The 20,457-nt window shown below is 41.7% G+C and overlaps 1 protein-coding gene across 1 annotated transcript in view; it reads left to right on the top strand.

Annotated features, from left to right (window-relative positions):
* Positions 1 to 16,764, top strand: part of FNDC3B (fibronectin type III domain containing 3B) — a 216,313-nt gene extending 199,549 nt beyond the window's left edge. Inside the window, exons 24-26 of the mRNA XM_074152911.1 lie at positions 2,920 to 3,086; positions 6,303 to 6,430; positions 14,669 to 16,764. Coding sequence (XP_074009012.1) covers positions 2,920 to 3,086; positions 6,303 to 6,430; positions 14,669 to 14,980 — 607 coding nt within the window. The 3' untranslated portion in view covers positions 14,981 to 16,764. The remainder of the gene's footprint in view (positions 1 to 2,919; positions 3,087 to 6,302; positions 6,431 to 14,668) is intronic.
* The last annotated feature ends 3,693 nt before the right edge of the window (positions 16,765 to 20,457 follow it).

Here is a 20,457-nt window from a genome sequence, read left to right as displayed (position 1 = left end):
ACACAGTGAACCATGTCAGGCTTGCCAAGAAGGCAAAGGTATATGGACCTAACGTTTAAATGTGCTTTTTAAAATTAGATTTGTATCTTGAGTCTTTAGATTTAAAAAAATTAACTTGCAGTAATATGAACAAATTATCTTAGTTTAGACCATGTTTAATGTACGCGGACATCACAGTAGCAATGTGCAATCACACCGAGTGACTCAACTTTAAGTTCATGGCGGTCCTTCAGCAGAAAGCCCAGGAGACTGAAAAAAGGTTGTAGGGTATATTGCTCCAAGTCTATAGCCATCTACATAAAATAACTACATTATTTTTAAAAATAACAGAAATAATTCTGGAGGAGTATAAAGTGCCTATTTTGGACATGAGGAAAATACTATGTTATTATCCAAAAATCACTGACGTTAAAATGTTTCATCTTCATTACGTTTCTTACATCATGATCTGCATCTTCAAACACAATTACAAAGCAATATTGTCATAGCAGAGCCTGACAACAATTGAATTTGATTGACTTGATGATCAGCCTTTCTTCTTCCGAAATTGGAAGCCCTCTTTCTTCAAAGATGGTTGAATCTCAGAAGTTTTAAGTGTGCTTCCATTACAGCCATGTGTATTGAACATGGATGCAGGCTTTTCCGTAAGGGTGTTTTCTTTCATTACAGATGCTTTTTGAGACAGAGATAAGAGAAGTAAGTAGGGGTGGAGATGGAAACCGGATGGGAGTACTAGTCTGGGTCCCAAATGACAGGAGGAGCTCAAGTGGTTTCCCACATCACTTTTTCAGTGTTATGAAACCTAAGTCATATTCCAAAGGTGAAAGCATAATTTGAGGACTAAACTATTGGATTTCACCATATAAATATGTCTAGCAAGTGTACCATAAGCCCAAACTGGGTTCTGGATATGCTTCTCTGCTGGCTGGGAAGGTATATTTGCCCTCCCTTTCTTACCTCACTCCACGGATGATTACAAAGAGGTCATTAGTCTAAAATACTGCATTGCATCTGGGTTTTTTTTGCTGTCTGTCTCCCTTGGATGAGGGTCAGAGACAAGTCTCTGCGCTTCCGTGAGTGCTGCAGTGGATTCTGAGCCAGCTGCCTGATTGAGCGATGAGAAGTGGAGAGGGAGACGGTAGTCTTGTCTCTTCACTCTTAATGCTGTCCTAAATACATCTGCTTTGTTCATCACGTGGCGAATCCCAAGAAATTTTATTCCATGAGAACAGGTCTTTTGAAAGGTGACAGAGCTCCTTGTGTGAGCCTCAAAAATGTGGGATAGCAGGCGGTCCTCAAAACTCCGCTGAGAAAAAAAAAACCTGCCCTCTTCTTTGGAAATTGCCTTTAAAATCCCCTCTTAAAAACTTGTGGGCATAGATCTTTGATTTCCAATCAAGGTGAGGGGCTCACTAAAACTCGGTGGGGGTAGTGAGTTGCATTAGTCTTCAGAGTACATTTCCAACAATTTAAATTACCCGAACGTTTCTTTTTATTACAGATGATTCTTGATGTCTCTGTTTGTACTTCCGTGGATTTCAATCATAATGTAATATGAATTGATTTCTGTCCCTGAGAGCTAATGACAGACCCAGTTTCTTCTTTGAAATGCTCAAATTGGTTATACTGTGTATCTCATGCAAAGCCAAAGGACTCATTATCCAGGATAAAGCAAGCACCTAGACAGGGAGGTCAAAAACAAATCTCTTGGTTGGCTTCCTGCTGATTTCAAATCCGCTGAAGTGGTTAAGATATTTGAATAAGTGTACAAAATCATAAAAAACAACCCCAACTATGTGATCCTAGGTGGTGAATTTTATGTTCTCCACATTCAGGACTATTGCAAGACCTTGTTCCCCAGTGGGGGCCAGTGGGGTTGATGTGGGTGATTCCTCTTTATTTATCCCCATCCCCATTCTGCTCAGCACCCGCGGAGGTCAGGGTCTCAGTTAGAAATTGCTGACTAACATATGACTATTACTGGAAAGCATTTATTTGAGCAGAACAATTGAAAATAGAAGACGGATTATCTCTAGGAACTGTACTTGGGGCTTTATTTTTAAGACTAAGCAACATTGATTTTGTTCTGCATTACATTATTGGACAAGTTTGTGTGTGCTGATGTTTGGTCTTGTCAATGGAAGTATTTTGGAAGTCACTTCCTTCGTGTTGTGTCTTTTTTCTTCTTCTCAGCCTGCTCTGCAGCAGAGCTCTCAGTGCATCATCCCCCAGAGCTCCCAAACTGGCATCCTTCTCCATCCTCTACATCCCCCTTGCTATAATCATGCTTCCCCTGTGCCTTTTCACTCATGGACCACCACATGTTCTCCCCGAATCTCTTTCTGTCTCTGCTGTTTGGCTGCCTTCACTCTGTAAGCTCTTCAAAACTGTGTATAATAAATTAGATATATATTATGCAGTCCATATGTTCTGATTTAAATAGAGTTTATTTAAGTAGAGTTACTAAGATAGCACGGATGAGTGTAAGATGCGGTCTTAATGTGCGAATCCAATAAATGTCCAAATCAGGCAATAAAAGATTCAAAGTATTAATCTTGTTTTAAACACAGTTCAAAACCAGCAGCGCACACAGTGCGTTGTAGCAGAACACAGGGTGAATCCGTTTTGACAGGTAGTAGGAAATGCATTGACAAGACTTTTTTCTAATAATTCATGTAATCATTTTTGCAAGGTAAGTATTAATTGCGAAGGGGACAATGAACTGCTTTCCCGAACCTGCTAATCATTGCTAGAGTGTTAATAACACACTGGTTTTCTACTTGCCTTTAACAGCTCCGCAAAGCTGATTTTCACACTGCGGATACCTTGCACCGAGAGGTGTAATAGCCAGCAATGTCAGTGCCAGTCCGGTGTAATTATGTGTTTGTCATTACATGTTCTCATTTTCGTTGTTTCCAGGTTTATTCCGATTTATAGGGGACCAAGTCACACGTACAAGATCCAGAGGCTGACAGAATCCACTTGTTACTCGTTCAGAATACAGGCGGTCAATGATGCTGGGGAGGGACCTTTCTCAGAAATATCTACCTTCTGCACAACTAAGTCAGTCCCACCTGCAATCAAAGGTATGTAATAGATTTTTTTTTTTTTACATATGCATAAATAACATGGAATTATTTCAGGAATTGGTAAGTAAGCAGTGAGTTTGTAAGGATTAGCATAAGTACACAGTAACACGGGAAAATACCGGTTTGTGCTGCTTGCATCTTTCTGTGAATTGTGAAGTTACATTATGGTGGGAAAATTATCCCCCCAAAATTCATATAAACAATATAAATGTTATGTCAACCACTGTTATAATACATAAACTGTTAAAGTCCTGCTGCTAACAATAATATTTACCAGGGGACTGCTCTGGATCACGGCAGCACTTCTATAAGGGATGTAACAGCTGTAGTATATATGTGTACATACCAACTTAAGCATTAGTAAAGTCCAGTCTTGTTTTCGGTTGTGTAGGTGATGTTCAGCGCAGCACTTCAGACTTTATTTGTCCTTTAATTTATAAAATTAATACCAATATTTCGCATACCTAAAGCATTAAATTCTTTATCTCACTTAACGTGTTCCGCTAGAAGAACAAAAGGCCAAATTAAATGAAGTTTTGTAATGAAACACCTTTTACTTTGTGTAAATTTTGCTCCTTCCTTGCAAGGAGAACTATTCTGAAGGCGGAGAATTTGCTGTGTTGGCTGTAGGATAAACTGAGCTGAGACCAGATGCACCTTTTTCTCCTGTGTGCTTAAATCTCCTTTGTGAAGCAGGAGGTTCTTACATTTACTGTGAGAAACAGCCACTGTTAGTTTGTCGGAGGGGTTTCGCTTGCACCACTGTATTTAAAACCCAGCTTTGGTGATTTTGACACCGTTCATGGTCAAAGATTTAGAGAGGGGAGAGCACTGCTGGGGAGTAACTTCCCTGGTCCCTGGATTAGCTGCTCTGAGTCGGGAGATTGGCTTCAGTACCCTAAAATCAGTGTATGTGAGAATCCCACCTTCATTTCTACCTGCATCTACCTGGCTTTTGGCATTTGCTTCAGTCCTGTTTCTGGAAGAAGATGCCTCTGTGTGTTTGGTGTAAAGTTCAAGGGCGTTTTCAAGGGTGAATACACTTACCCAGGAGTGAATTATCCCCATGCAGTTGTAAGATCTGCTGCCCAGCGAAGCCAGGGGAGCTCGTGCTGGGTGACCCAGGCTGGCGTAGGTGACGGTAGCAGGGAGGATGTGCTCCACAGCTTTAACATCTTCTGGGAACGGCCGTGTGTCACCCGCAGACGCCGAGTCCATCTTGCCGTAGCTTCTCGTAGCTGCACTAAGTGGATAAATCTAGCACAGGGATGCCTGCGCGCACTGCAGTCACATTTTCATTCTGTTGGATAAAAATCCATTTTATTAAATTCAGATCTCAGCTAGGGTTTTGTTTTGAACTCCCTGTCCGTCTATTTAATTCCTCTTAAATATGACTCATGCTCCAGACTGACTCTCCAGCAGTTACGACACGGCGCAGGTACCAGGTCGTGTGTGGGCTGGGACCACAGGTACATGGCAAAATACTGGCTGTCACCGAGAAAAGGGCACAACAAACACTCCGTTGGTGAACACTGCCGTGGGGAAGTAGTGCTAGGGAGAAAAGAGATCTATTGAGGCAAGGTGATGGTGTCGATTCCCTTCCGTGTTCGGAGCAACACAAAGGAATGTAGGTGTTAGACGAACAACTGTGCCAAGCTCATCAGAATCACGTGTTTATTCTTGTATAAAGTATCCTAATTACTCAGTTAGTGATGCCAACCCTAAAATAGCATTATTGTTAATGGCAGTGGTTTTGGAAGTGCCAGACAAAAATCTACATGTATCAGGGCGAGGGATGGAAGGAGGAGGGAAAATAATTGAGAGTGGTGTTGTCAGGTGAGATGAAGGTGTCTATTGCCAGTCTCTCAATGCTGGCAGATGTGCAGAGAGAAGCAAATGGGTATTGATTACATTGGGTCCGCATATGATTCATGTGTTCCTCTTGGGTGGTAGCGAATTAGTCTACAATTCACATAATGCATGCAGCAGCAGAAGCATTTGTTTCTTTGGAAGACTCTCCCGTTGTCTGTTTTTGTAGGTTTGGCAATCTATATTGCCTTTAACAAGCTCATCTCCTTGCACGTGCACAATGTTAACTACCCTGTAAAGTGTTTAGTGCCATTTTTTCTCCCCATTTCATTTTTTGGTCATGTACTGGCTTGGGGTTGGTGGCCCCTGGATGTTTTGATGCCTTCCAGTGGCAGATGCTTAGTGGTACATATAAACACGCCGTGGGTACCCTGCTCGGCGAGCCTGCCGTCAGGCACGGTGGGGTGTCTCCTGGCTCTCAGCTGGTGAGATGTCCTCTCCCAAGGATGGCAGCGTTGTAACAGCTGACAAATTGAATTTCTCTAGAGTTCTAGTGACAGCACTAGTCGAAGCCTGGCTAGAAATATCAGGTCTGACCATCTGAATTTCAAGGTCAGTTAGATATAAGTCCAAATTTTCAAAATCAAGCTAGTTCTTTTGCTTCCCGGGTCAGACTTAGTCCCTAACGCAGAAGATTATTTGCCCTCCCTTTTCACATTCCTACTCTCATTTTCCCCCCGAATTATATGTTTCATATTACTCCTCTCTTTCAATGACGTGTAGAATGGGAGGAATACGCAGGCATCTCCACTGGCACAGATGTTTGCTCAGAACTTCATGAAATTGCTGCTTTTATTAATGCCAGTGTAAATTGTGTGTTGGCTTCTGCTTTGAAAAGATCAATGCACAACATTGCAATTGAATTTTAAAAGTTCAAGGTATTTCATCACATCCACTTCCCCCTTTCTAGCGGCTCACACAGCTGAGGGATGAGAGATGCTCTGACACCTCACTGTCCTTCTGCAGGAGTGATCTGGATCCCACGGGAAACTTCTTAGGATCTTGTTAATCAACTCTAAATCTCACACAGTTTTCTGTGAACGGCATTTGTTATTGTTTAATAGCACAAGAATCCTGAAATGCTTAATAAGGCAAGACCTTCCTGAAATAGATGTGACTTTTGAGTGACTTAAAAATCCAGCCCCAGTTTTACTTCCTTCATCCAGTGGTGATAGCAATTTGATTTTTGGCCACATAAATAAGAGTATAGATTATGCGCTACTAACCCCTGTGATGTCCTGAAGTTCTTTTAAGAATATTCTCTTATATTACGGCACGCGTAAAATGAACAAGATTTCAATGCAGTCTTTATATCAAATATTAACGCATTTAATTTTACTGTAGCCCCTCGAGTGACACAGTTGGGAGGAAACGCCTGTGAAATTACCTGGGAAACGGTCCCACCCATGAAGGGAGATCCTGTCGGTTACGTTCTGCAGGTACTGGTTGGAAGAGAATCCGAATACAAGCAGGTAGGAAAATGGTCTTGTTTTGTTATTACTAAATTGATGATATAATGGAAATGGTTTTGAATGTTTGCTGTGCTGCTTCTCTCAGCTGTGTGGAATTATACCCTATGGTGAGGCAACCTGAACTTTGGTAAAAGCTGAGTCAAAATTCAGGGCTGTAATAGGTTGTTTTGTCCCCAGAGGGAGCGTATCATTATCTTATTGGAGTGATTTGCGCTCTGCCCGTAGTTAATCACTATTTCTAACTGAACTAACCTTTGCAAAGTTACAATCCTGCCCACCCATGCTTTCTTCTGAACTGGCTGGTGCTAACCATTGTCTGAAGATGAGAAGATGGAGTGGGTAGTTATCTTCCTCATTCACTAAGCCAATTCCAAGAGCTTCCATCAAGGATTTCAGTCAAGTACATGATTTTTAATTGGTTTGTTCAGCCATCCCGTTCCTGTCTAAGGTTTCAATGCAAGGACGTCTAACTGCTGTGTATCAGCTGCCCCACAGAAGCTGTCTGTTCTTGCAGTGTGGGATTAAAGTGAATAAAGTATGGCTGATACTTCTTTCCTTGTCTACCATGATTGGAGATCACAAGTGAACATTACCCCAGAGCACCTGAAAAAGAACAGCTCAATCACAGCTAGATCTTTTGTTTCATCTATCACAACTGTGTGATTTACAGGGCACTTCAACTGTGCCCTGTCTTAGAATCATAGAATACTTTGCGTTGGAAGGAACCTTTAAAGATCGTCTGGTCCAAGCCCCCTGCAGGGACATCTTTAACTAGATCAGGTTGCTCAGAGCCCCGTCCAAGCTGACCTCGAATGTTTCCAGGACTGGGCATCCACCACCTCTCTGGGCAACTTGGGCCAGTGTCTCACCACCCTCATAGTGAAAAATTTCTTCTTTATATGCAGTCTAAATCTACACTCTTTTAGTTAAAAGCCATTACCCCTTGTCCCATCACAACAGGCTCTGCTAAAGAGTTTGTCCCCATCTTTCCTGTAGGCCCCCTTTAAGTACTGGAAGGTCCCGCTGGAGCCTTCTCTTCTCCAGGATGAACAACCCCAACTCTCACAGCAGAGGTGCTCCAGCCCGCTGGTCATCTTTGTGGCCTCCTCTGGACTAACTCCAACACGTTCATGTCTTTTCTGTGCTGAGGGTTCCAGAACTGGACGCAGTACTCCATGTGGGGTCTCACCAGAGCAGAGCAGAGGGGCAGAACCACCTCCCTCGCCCTGCTGGCCACGCTGCTTTTGATGCAGCCCAGAATGTGATTGGCTTTCTGGGCTGTGAGCGCACGTTGCCAGCTCATGGCCAGCTTTTTATCCACCAGTACCCCTGAGTCCTTCTCAGCCGACCTGCTCAATCCCTTCATCCCCCAGCCTGTATTGATATCCCTGTCTCTCCAATTTAGAGAGAAGGATGTTGTGGGGGACCGTGTCAAAGGCCTTACAGAGGTCCAGATAGATGACATCCATACACCAACGACACCAACAAAAGTTTCCTTTGTTGCCTCGGTCTCTAATTCTTACCCATAGGCTTCCAGCCTCCTTGTGGCTGTTCTTCAGAGACAGCTCTTCACACTCCATCCATTTCTTGATATATGGTGAATTAATGAATTATCAAAAAATAACGTAAATTCATGTGGGTGCTAATGATTCAGAAAGCTAACGATTGTTTTTGTCGGGAAACATTTTTGGTGCTGGTCGAGGTAATAAAACCTCCATGTACTGTGTTGGCCTTAATGTCAGCGGTAAGTGGCTAAGTGGGCCCATTTTGCTGTTGCCTGATTTACAAAGTAGCCGTGATTTATAACCTCCAGGTAGGGCTTTGGGGAGCATAGCTCCAGTGCTGAAAATGTTCTGGATGTCCCTAGGGAGAACCGGGCATGGCTTCGTCTTCCTTTAAGGTAGGCGATGGCTTAATCTCCGCGGTCAAGACATCGTTGTATGAAAAAGTCCAGCAATAAAGGAAATAAAAAGCACCTTCGGGGGTTTGTGTTGAAGGTTTTCATTTCTCAGGAAGCATGACCCTCCTGAGGGGTGTTTTGTTTGAGTTTTCACAAGTGACTCGCTAGAAGAAGCTCCTGGCTGGGATGCTCAAAGCTGATGCTGTGATTTGTGTTGTAGGGCTGGCTGATAACCAGCTGTGGTTAACCAGGAGATAAAATTCACGAACTATGTAAATAGGAGATAAAAACATATATATTCAGTGATTTTCTGGCTAATGCATTCCACTTGACCTTTGCTGTGGCATGTGTCTGATCACGTGCTACTCTTTGGCTGAAAAGTGCTGTTAGTGATATTTTAATTAGGTTTTAAGCGTAAATCCTAAATTTAGTTTTAAATCTGTTTTGTTCCCTGTGAGTGACATAATTGTGAGGAACCCACAGAGACCGGGACATCACACATATATATACTTTGCATGTGTATCTCAGGGGGCATATTGTATTAGAAAAGCTTTGCGGATTGTTTGGAGGGGTTGCACAAATGAAAAATACTGTAGATTTTCAGGCTATTAAATGCACCCATGAGAAAGAACAGTGTCTTAAGGTACGGGAGTTTCTGTAACAGTTGCCAGTGCATTTTGCTGGAACCAGGGATAGGAAAGCTGGACAAGAAGAAGAAAAATAGCTGCATGAAATAATTTTTTATGTCTCACTGGCATGGCAATAAATGCGACAAATAGCTATTTCAAGCTATTTATGGGCTGTGCAGGACTCTTCATATCACACGTAGGGACACTCATCCTCAAGTGCTTTCACCTTCACTCACCCTCCAGGACTCGGTTGTCTCTGCTCGGTGACGTGTTTTACACCAACCCAAACGTGGATGAGAAGAGTTCCATAGAATAAAAATCCACTTTTAAAATAACCTTAAAATTGAATCACAGAATCATATTGGGTTGGAAGGGACCTCTGGAGATCATTTAGTCCAACCCCCCTGCCAAAGCAGGTCCTCCTTAGAGCAGGTTGCACAGGAACATGTCCAGGTGGGTTCTGAATGTCTCCAGAGACGGAGACTCCACCACCTCCCTGGGCAGCCTATATATAGTTGAAGCTTTTCAACTAATGAGCATATAAAGCTGTTTCTCTGTAACAAGTCTTTAATCCTGTCAATAGATCGCTTTATTTGCACCAATTTAAAGAAAACTGTTTAAGGAGAGGGCTTGAACAGTTTTAACTAGGAAGACGTTTCAAATCCATGGAGCTCCATTTCCCTGTCTGCGCCCAGTTGATTTACTTCAGACGAATGAGGAGAGGCTCAAAGAGCTGGGGCTCTTTAGCCTGGAGAAGAGAAGGCTGAGGGGAGACCTTATCTATGTTTACAAGTACCCAAGGAGTGGGTTGAAGGATGATGGAGCCGGACTCTTTTCAGTGGTTTCCAGCGATAGGACGAGGGGCAATGGACACAAGCTGGAACATGGGAAGTTCCGTTCAAATATGAGGAGAAACTCCTTTCCAGTGAGGGTGGCAGAGCCCTGGAACAGGCTGCCCAGGGAGGTCGTGGAGTCCCCTTCTCTGGAGATTTTCAAGACCCGCCTGGATGCAGTCCTGAGTGATGTGCTCTGGGCAATCCTGCTTTAGCAGAGGAGTTGGACTGGATGATCTCTAGAGGGCCCTTCCAACTCTGACAATTCCGTGACCAAAACCAGTTTCCTCATTTTATCTAAAAGCCCTATTTCTTGCTTTCAGTGTTTAAATGAGTAAAAGCCTATGAGTGTAAGTCCATGTGCGGGTATCTCCTGGAGCAGAACAAACCAATTAAAGGGTAAATATCATTTACTAAGAGTTACCATCTGTGGAAGTGACTACGCACGGCAGAAATCAGGATGATGATGGATGTCAATCTCTTTTTCTGTATTGAGAATGGGAGAGTGTTTGATAAATGCCTATGTTTCTCCCCCAGGAAATTGTACAAAGATGTTTTTATTCTGACAAGCATAATAGGAAGATGGCAATATGCCTTTTGTGATACTGGCTTAGCATTCATACCATGTTATATATTTTAAACTGGTGCAACGGTGTTTTATTACCAAGAATACCGTATGCTTTATGTAGTAGATTTTAGTCTTTTCATCCAAATAAAAGCTTGGAAAAGGAAGATCCTATCATTGTGAAAACTGAGTTAGAACTTTTTTTTAATCATGATGGTATTTGACTTTTCAAAATGTGGCAATGTCCCATGACTATTTGGGGAACGGTTGTGCACACTAGTGGCACGGTGTCGAGCACGGAGTCTCCCTGGGCTCAGTAATAAAGCTCACACAAATCCTGAATCTCTGAAACACATTCAGCGCACTGTTAATTAGTGTAAATCAGCAAAAAATGGGGTTTCCCATTTTAAAAATAGCGAGTCAAAGGCACTTGTGCTGGTTGCGTGCCAAAATACACCGTAATTGTACAGTACGCATTGGCATTTATTATTAACGCTGCTTGCATTGATTATTTTCTCTGGCTCCTGATGTGTCATGAGATGGAGCAAATCATATCGTTCCCTTAGAGCTTTTCAGTGCAGCCCACCTCGCAGAAGGTGATCTTGAAGGGGCTCTTGTTTGCGTTGTTTAGGAGACAAGGCTGTCCACACAACTCCTAGGGATTTATCGGCATCTCAACAGCGGAGTGAGCGAAGCTGATTTTGTGTTTGGATAAAATAATAAGCCAATTCTTTAAAGAGAAATCTGTCGGGTGACTTAGAAGAAATTAAACCTTTCAAGGGAGCATGGTTCCTACATAGATTGAAACCTGCCTCTGATTCTTGACCTTCTTATCACCATACAAGATGGTTTTTTATTAATTATTAAATACGCTGGTCATTGCAGTGGGACAACCAGGCAAGGTTATCTTATGCTTTCCAGTGTGTCACTTACAGAGCAATTGTGGCTGTCATTTTTATTATTTGGAAAAGATGGAGCGGGTTTGGAATTATTTAGCGAGGTGGGTGAAATTGAGAAACACTTGCCTACAGGAATTCTCTGAGCTGTCTGGCTTGATCAATAGGATCAAATGCCATAAGAGGCTTCAGCAGCAGTTTATTGCTTGTGATGATATTTTCATTGAGGGAGCCGGGCAAAAAAAGCTCATTATGTTTTTATTATATTCTCAGGTACCTAAACAGAAAAGCTGGTTTTAGGCACTGAAAGTGATAAATTGGATAGCCACTATACTTAAACTTGTTGGCCACCGAAGCATAATGTGCTGCCTATAAAAAAAAAAAAAAGTATGCTGCTTTGTACAGCCGTATTTGGTTTAATATTTGTTTAGCAAATTTAAAGACCTTGTACATAATTGCCAAATTTATTTTATTTTCCTTCTCTGTTGTGTATGTGAAGTGCATTCACAGGGTGTAACTGTTCACAGCCAAGCGTATATCTTTGTGCTGAGGGCATCCCGCCTCGGCTTAACCTGGTCCTACAGATACTAACGGAGACAAAATTGAGCCGGAGCCAGTAGTGTCCCCAGGGTGCTCGCTGCAGCCGCCAGTGGAGGGCACAGAGGCTACTGTCAGAAGTAAATGATAATTAAGCGCACTAATTTTTTACCTGTTACTGAGAAAGGCCATAGATCCACTGGTGTGTGCTAAATGCTCATCAAACCACTGAAAGCAGGACAATTTCCGCCACCTTCCTAGCTCTAGTGTGGGAAATGTTTTGTCTTTTCATAACTGAATATTAATTCATGTACTCGGTATTTCAGCTGTTTCTCAAACTTTATCCATGCTCTTCTCTGACTTGACTGGCCTTTTTCTGGGAAGTGCTGCTGACTCGCTGGCTTGGGTGAACGTGGTTATCTGTATTTATTAGACTGTAATGAAGATACAGGTCTTTGATTTAGCCAAACTTAGCCTCCAGTTACACTGGTATTCACCACCCTGACAGAAGAAAACAAGTGAAAAAACAATTAACTGGATAAGTTTTTTTCAATGCAAAGACAGGTTGTACATATCCCATCCCTAGTAGCTGTTAAATGTAATTTATGAAGATTAGATTGGAACAGTTTTATTAAATGTCATTATTTGGGTTTTACTGGATTTTCATTTTGGTTTAGAAGTGGTCATATTGGTTGCAGAGGTTCATTTATGGCAAAGGCACATAGAGATCTTTTGATGACACATTTTGAAACTAAATTAATAATTACAACTGCACCAGAAAACACACCTTGATTAGAGTTGTTTTGTAAGGATGGATGTTTTGAGTCACCACGTCTCAGAGTCTAGAGAAACGGGAGTTAGGTAACTCTTCCAAGTAGAAGAATCCTGACTCTGGTCCTGTGGAATAACGCATCCTTTTGTAATTACTTGCTGAGCCGATGTTTACGTGCCAAACGCACGCAACTTTTCTTTGCGCGATCATTTATATTTGGGAGGAAACTGAAGTATTAACCAGCTACAAGATGTAGCATTGATGATGGAGTAGGTGGAGGACAGTTGCCCGCAAGAGGCGGGTATTACAAATGGAAATGCCATCAGAAAATAGAGTGGGAGAGACGTTCTTGGAATGAAGCACGCTTTGCAAACATGTTTCAACCTCCACATTATTATTTCTATGGACTGCTACAGCACTTGCAGTTTTGTTTTCCCTGCAATTGCTGTATTAACGACTTAATGACTCACTTCTCATTGGCCTTGGGAAGACAAGCAAAGACGCCGAGAAAGGCGACAGTGCATAGCTGTGGTTAATGCAGAGATTTACGGGATGAATTTGTTTTATTCCTGGCACTTGAGCGAGAGTGAGCTTCCTCTGAACGCTGAGCATACTCGAGGAAGGTAACGTAATTTTGTTTAAACATTGCTTCTTGATTTATGCCTCGGGGCCAAGAAACAGGAGCCAGTTCGAGGACTTCTACTTAGCCTGGAAACTCGGAGTCACCATCCTTGAAACTGTATTCAGAAAACCTGCGAAAGTTTAAAAGGAGGGGAGAGAACGAATGAAAGAAAGCCCCTAACCTTTTGTCCCAGACCTTCTCAAGAAACCAGCGACTGGTTTCTTAACTGAGGGATGAGTCTCCGGGGCAAGCACGGGCAGGAAGGCTGGACTCTTCAAGTGGTGTTCAGCCGAGCACATCTCCTCCTCTTCCTCCTGCGTGTCTGACTCCAGGGTAACGCACAGGAAATCCTCTGTCGGCTCAGGTTTAATTTCCCTCTTGTTACCCTTTGCTAAGCTGGGTTCTTACTTCCCGGCGGGCAGAGATGCTCTCAGCCTTCCGCTCCCGCGGCGAGGAGAAGGAAACCAGCTCAATGAGCAGGGGAAGAAGTGTCTGAAGTTCGGGATGGGCTTTTTTCCAGCAGACACAGGCATTTCGTGACACGTTTTTCGCTTCATAAAATACCCGTTTCAACACCCCTCCGTTATATAAATTGTTGACTGGTTATTTGTTTTCAGAGTTCGTGAATGTTTCCAGTGGTCTTTTTCCATTTAAGTCGCAAAACTGTCTCTTTAGGTCCTCAGTTATCTCTCTTCTTTCTCATATAGTGACTCACGCTCTCTGAGTCATGCGGTACCTACATTTGATTAACGTAAATACGCGATGGCTTTGGATTGCTAAAGAACCAAATACAACGCAGCCAAGAGGAGCTTTTTTTATACCTTAATAATATTTTATTGTTTCCACAATTCTGGAAGTGTAATTTCTGGCAAGATTGCTGACTCTTGAGAGAAATGTGAGGAAAGTACATTAAAATAATATTTGTAACCAATTTTACGATTATACAGTGAATGTCTTGCAATAACATTAGTTTGCAGGTTTTCTTCCTTTTGGGGCCAAACACGGTGCTTATGTCTTAGACGTGTTTTAGGCATATAGCCATGTTTTAAGAGTACAGAAATATGTTTGTGGTATTTATCAGACACAAAAGATGGGTCTGATAGGACTCATAAAGGACGTCTTATGGTTGATACATTGCCTGAAGTCGTGTCTGTCCTTGCATGCATTGACTCTGTTGAACACTCTGTATTGAGACCTCTCGTGGTTGGACACCTCTTAAATAGTCTTCCACAATAGTCTTCCATGTGCAGTTTCCAAAACCTGCATTGACCTAGTGAGTCCTTCCCTTGAGAGCTCCAGCGATGTCTCCTTACAAGACCTAGGCTTGACCTAACTTTCTGACCCAAATCCTTGCAAATCCTTTTAAATTGTTTTAAATTTGAATTTCTGGCCCAAATCCTTTTAAATTGTTTGGTGTTATGGAAGGAGGAGGAGGTTGTCTTGCTCTCCGTTCATGACTGTGCTTGCTTTTTTTGTTTTTGAAGGTGTACAAGGGAGAAGAGACCACATTCCACATCTCAGGCCTTCAAGTCAACACAGACTATCGGTTTCGCGTCTGCGTCTGCCGCCGGTGCTTGGATACCTCACAGGAGCTTAGTGGACCTTTCAGCCCATCCGTTGCCTTTATGCTTCAGCGAAATGAGCTCATGCTTGCAGGAGAAATGGGAAGCATAGATGACCCGAAGATCAAGAGCATGATTCCTACTGATGAACAGTTTGCAGCCCTCATCGTTCTTGGCTTTGCAAGTTTGTCAATTATATTCGCCTGTATATTACAATACTTCTTTATGAAGTAGAGAATCCAATGGAAGTTTTGAGATACAAATTTAACTAATGCTACGCATTATAATCCACACATTTATTCAGATATTCCTTTTTTTGAAATACTTTTGTTCTACCATACATTTTATATACTTCTCTTCTTTTTACAGTTTTAGCTTGAAGAAAGATAAATCAGTGTTTTGATGCACCTTTTTGAAATTCAAAACTAGGAAGTGGTCGAACTGGAGACACAAGCAAACCAGATACCAAAAGCAAGATTGTTTTCCTTCACAGTTTCAAAATTGTCACCAATTTGCCTTTTCGACGTTATTTTGGGGTTTTTTTTCACTGAAGTTCATACAGTCTCTTATTTTATCTTACTATTTAGGAAATTTTAATCATGAGTCACTTTTTTTGTCTCTTCTTTTTCCTCCTAAACGTTAGTCACAAGCGTGTATAGTGGTAAGACTAGAGTACAGTGTTAGTCAACAGTACCGGGTTTCCTTGAACAGTATTAGCAATGTTGCCTATGAATTATTCACTACATTTGCCCCACTTTTTTTCAAGAGGAAACGTAAATTGTTATTTTAACTGTTTAGTGCATTTAAATGGGAACAATATCCTGCAGTCAAAAAAAAAACCACAACCTTTTTAATTATCTGTTATTTTTAGTTACAACACTATAAACTGCCTGTATAAGAAATCAAATAACCAAACTGCGTATAAATTATGAAGCATTATAGATATTTTTTTTTTTTTACCATTTTGATTCCTAGCAGTAATTTTAAGTAAGAGGGCATTGTGCAATAGTTAGTTATTCCCACGTTCAGCTATTTAAAAGCTGCTTTAACTTGTCTGTTTGTCACTGTATATAACTATTCCTAATCTAATACTAGATATTATTCTATTATGTTCATCCTGATTTATATGATTAGAGCTGGTGACAGCTTACTGCCTCTACTGAATTAGGTGAGATTTACGCTTGATGTAAGCAAACTTTACTGTCAGTTGATTTTTTTTTTTTTTTAAATAATTATTATTATTGTTATTGGAGGGGTATCCATTTTATGGAGCTTTTTTGGAGGTATCAGGAATGAGATCTGTTTATTTTCAATACCTGAAAAGGGTGTCTGTGCTATTCTTACCACAGGGCTAATAGAAATAACTTGGTACATGGCAAAATTTCAGATGAGAGTCCTGCTCTGATGGGAATGTCCCCCCTCCTCCTGCCTGCCCCTTCCAAGATACGCATCTTAATCCATCGAGATACTAGAATTTTAACTCTTCAGTCATTGGATTATTTATATTAAGTCAACATTGTGCAAGTACCTCAGGGACATAAATGAGCTGGAGGTGCAAATAGATTCCAAAAGGGTGCAACAGACACAGTGTATTTCCCTGCCTCTTGTTTTTGTATATTTTTGCTACTCGGTTTTGCTTTTGTCCTAGCTATTTTGTGCTCTGTCTCCATCGTCGTAAGATTCAGTGTCCTGTACTAGCATAATATTCCCTTAACCAAAGTAATGGGGAAAAAACAACATTATTTTTGTTTTAGGTTTATTTATACTATATACTGCATACAGTACTTTAAATACCAATTACAGTGCAATCTTTTATTTATTGTAAAAAAAATAAAAAATAAAAAGTGTACTTATGTACTAATCCCCCTCCCCACCCTCCCCGTAGCATGTTATATTTTGTCTGTTTTATACTGTTGTACTTTAGGTCAACTTTTTACCTGGCAGCATTCCTAGTATTATTAATCTTCTTACATTTTCTTGTGTTTTTGAAGATGGGAGCATCTAGTACATTAAATGCCAAAAAAACAAAAAAAAAAAACAAAACAAAAAAAAAAACCATTATCAGTGATTCAAACGTTTACATGTATCCAAAAACATAATCATCTCTGGAAAGAAAGTGCTAAGATCAATGAATTATTCTGTGTGCCTCTCTAGATGTAGCAAATATTAGAAATGTTCTGTATTTTGTTATTGACTATAATTAGTTTAATTTAGCCTTGCAAACTAATGGCATTGAGCTAAATATATCTTTTTTTTTTTTTTGTTCTTGCCAAAGTCATGGCTTGTCAAATTTATTTACATCTTATTTAAATTTATTTGTGATATGAAACTTTGTGACCTTGCATCTGTATTTTGTGAGCAAAGCGTATACAGCTGACTTCAGTGGAGGGGAAAAGAGTGTATTTTTTAAAACAATGAAAAGACCGCTAGTTTGGAAACCCAGAAATTTGAATAGTTTGGTTTTTGGTTTTTTTTAAATTTTTGGAATATAGTTTCAGCAGCGCTGCTATGAAATCCCAGCTTGACACCTTTTTAAAAAAAACTTCAATTAAAAAAAAAAAAAAGAAAAAAACTAAACCCACTTTGCTTTAGATAATTTGAGTTTGAAATACAAATGATGCTAAAAGCAGCCAGCAGAAGTGTAGCGAAAAGCAATCGGTTACACTTGAAGCGTTTCTGTCACTGCTAATTTGTTTAGTGTCCCTTATAATCACGCTAACGAGAGCGCCCGGCCCAGCCCCGAGGTTATGGGAGAAAGCGTCCTGCGGGAGTTGGGGCAGGTCCCTGAGTTAAGTTCATTTGGACATTCTTTTTCCTTTGTATATTCTGCCATAGCGATTTGATTGTCGTTCGTATATTAACAAAAAAAAAAAAGAAAAAAAAAAAAAGCAAGCATCACCGATTTTTGAACCATCCCTGGTTTGATTTCCATTATCGCTGACCCACCCTTTGCCAATGCCTTGTCTTCTCCCCATCGCCTTTATGCCCTTTGATCCAGCAATAGCCGGCGTTGACCCCAACCCGAGGGCTCTGCTCTCAAAGAAATCATGAACAACAGCAAAAAAAAAAAAAAAAAAAAAAAGGTAGAATGAAACACTAAAGATTCAAAACCCTTAAGGAAGGAAGGAGACAGAGGTTTTTATATTGTTCTGCCTTTTTTCTTTATGAACTTGAAATGTTTTCTAATCCTGTTTGGTGGCTCGGTATTCAGTGTCACGATTGAGAAGTGCCCTAACTGAATGTGTATGAACCTTATCCTTGCACAGTTCTTTAAATTGAAAAATAAAATAAAACAAAATGTTTTTACCTCACTATGGGAACATACATTCCAAGCTTTTCAACTTTAAGAAAAAAAGAAAATAATCATAAGTTTTCTTGTATTGTAAATTTTAGACTATTTCATATGCATTGTATTAAAACTGCCATATCAATTTTAATGTATAGATTTTGCAAATACTACACTATGTATGTAAGACTTAACTGTATCTGTAGTGTATATGTAATATATTTATGCCCAATAAATGTTTTAATTCTTTCTGATATTACCAGGAGTTTTTCTTAATTGAATGCAGCCCTTTCGGTCTGCCTGGCCCCTTTCTGGCAGGTCAGTGGTGTTGCCGCAGCCTGAAGCACGACGGGGAGCCCCGAATTTAAGTCGGGACGTTTCTGGTTTGTAATTGGGATGATTTTGTGGTGTTCGTAAACTCAATTAGTCATCACAAAGAATTAATCTAGTATGTCTACAGCTTTCTTTGCAAACACGTTAACGTTTGGTTTTTAAACAGCTTTTCTTCTTCAAATCACTGCATAAATGCAAGTTTTTTATTTGTTTGCTTTAATTATTGCAATTTGCAACACGAGTGGGTTTTTCCTAAGGAAATACAGTATTTTTTTTCACTTTGATCAGATTTTTGGTTGTGTTTTGGTTTTGGTTTTTTTTTTTTTTCAATTTAAACAGTGCTTTCCAAAAAAATCTCTCTTTAACAAAAATCTTTTAAATATGTCTATAGAATAGTAATTCCCGCTTCGGTACCTGAAGAGCTCTTTTATTTTCAGTAGTCCCTGGTTGACAGCGTTGCCGTGAGCAGAGGTGATGGAGGATGGTTAAAGCCCGTGGGAGTGGAGGAGGTTTTAGGGATGTTTGAGCTCTGGATGTTGTCTTCTCCTCTTGTAACCCACAGGTTTGGTTCAGAGGTTCTGGCTCCCCTTCCCGCACCCAAACTGGGCAGAGTCGGGGTAAGTAGCACTAACTTTCCAAGTTTTTTTGTTTTACAAGGAAAAAAGGAGCAAGTTGTTAACCAGGCTGGGGAAACGTTGTATTTAACATCTCTTGCTTGCTCATACCTTTTGGGAGAAAAGTATCTGCTCTGAAAAGTTTTGAAAGGGAGCAGGGGCTTGTGTTTGTAGATATTTTTAGATATTTTTGCGGTCTTCCAAACCAAACGACCTCTCGGCTGGTCGCGGGGGCTGGATGTGGCCCCTGGCACATCTCGCAATTTGAGCAATCTCCAGGTCTGCCGGCAGCGGCGCGTGGTCCCCGGGCCAGTGGCTGCGGTTTCTATAGCAGCAGCAATTCTCTCTCGGCTCGGTAATCAAAGAGCCTGTTCAAAACCGGAATGGGGAGAATTTGTTTTGCTTTTGACTTTCAGCCGCTGTGGCAAGTTCGGAGCATGTTGGGTTTGATGGAGGGGGGTTGAGCCCTGTTTAAAGCTGGGGGGGGGGTGTGTCTGTATGAGGAACCGGTGTATCGAAGCAAGATGTGGTGAGATCTGAGCCCAGATTGTCCCCTGAGCCTGGGACAAACAGGAGCCGGAGGTAGCGTCAATCCATGTTGTTCCCCTCCTGCAGAGCCTTTCTTTTCTGCCGGACTCATTCAAGTCTTCAAATTCTAGGAGATGCTCAAATTCAGGCGGCTATAAATAGCCCTGGCTTGAAGGAGAGGTAGATCTTCACTCCAGCCTTTGTGTCGGAGGACCGAGGCTCTTCTGCCTCTCCCTCCTGTCTCAAAACACAGCAGAAGTATTTGAAAGTACCCCTGAAAACGAAATACTTCAGGAGCTCCCAGAGGCCCCCAGGGCGTGCTGTGTAAAATAGCATCACCTGAGCTGCTCCTCCCTGGTGGGCCCGGACCTCAGCCAAGGCATGGACAGCTTGGCTTGCCCAGCTGAGGTCTCCCAGCACCTGCAGGTTTGCAGCTGGAGAAGAGTTCCACAAGGAACGTGGCTTTTCTGGTCTGAACTGAGAGACAGTGACACCGGTGGTGATGGTGGCAGCTCAGCGTTTCATCCTCGCTGTCAACTGAGGAACGCTGTTGGGTTGTGCTTGGCGTCTGTAGGGAGAAAGCAGCTCCTCGTCCCGTGGTGGGGAAGGTCCTGACCGTGGTCGGGAAGGAGTGAATGGGAGGAAGCAGCTCCAGCCTGTGTCCCTCTCCAACGCGTGATTCAAGTCACCACTTTTCAATGGCCCCGGTGTATTTTTGCTGAAGTTTGAGGTGGCAGATCACAGAATGGTCAGGGCTGAAAGGGACCTTCGGAGATCATCTAGTCCAACCCCCTGCCAAAGCAGAGTCACCCAGAGCAGGTTGGACAGGAACGCATCCAGGTGGGTTTTGGGTATCTCCAGAGAAGGAGACTCTAGTGGCACGTAGGAGTCAATCTCAAACTGGTGGAAAGTGGTGGGATGAGTTCTGATGCTCACAGCACCCCCAAATC

This window comes from Numenius arquata, chromosome 9 (genome assembly GCF_964106895.1).
Source record: "Numenius arquata chromosome 9, bNumArq3.hap1.1, whole genome shotgun sequence".
NCBI classification, from domain to species: Eukaryota; Metazoa; Chordata; class Aves; order Charadriiformes; family Scolopacidae; genus Numenius; species Numenius arquata.
Note: the sequence above shows the minus strand (reverse complement) of the source record. Positions and strands in the feature narration are given on the sequence as shown.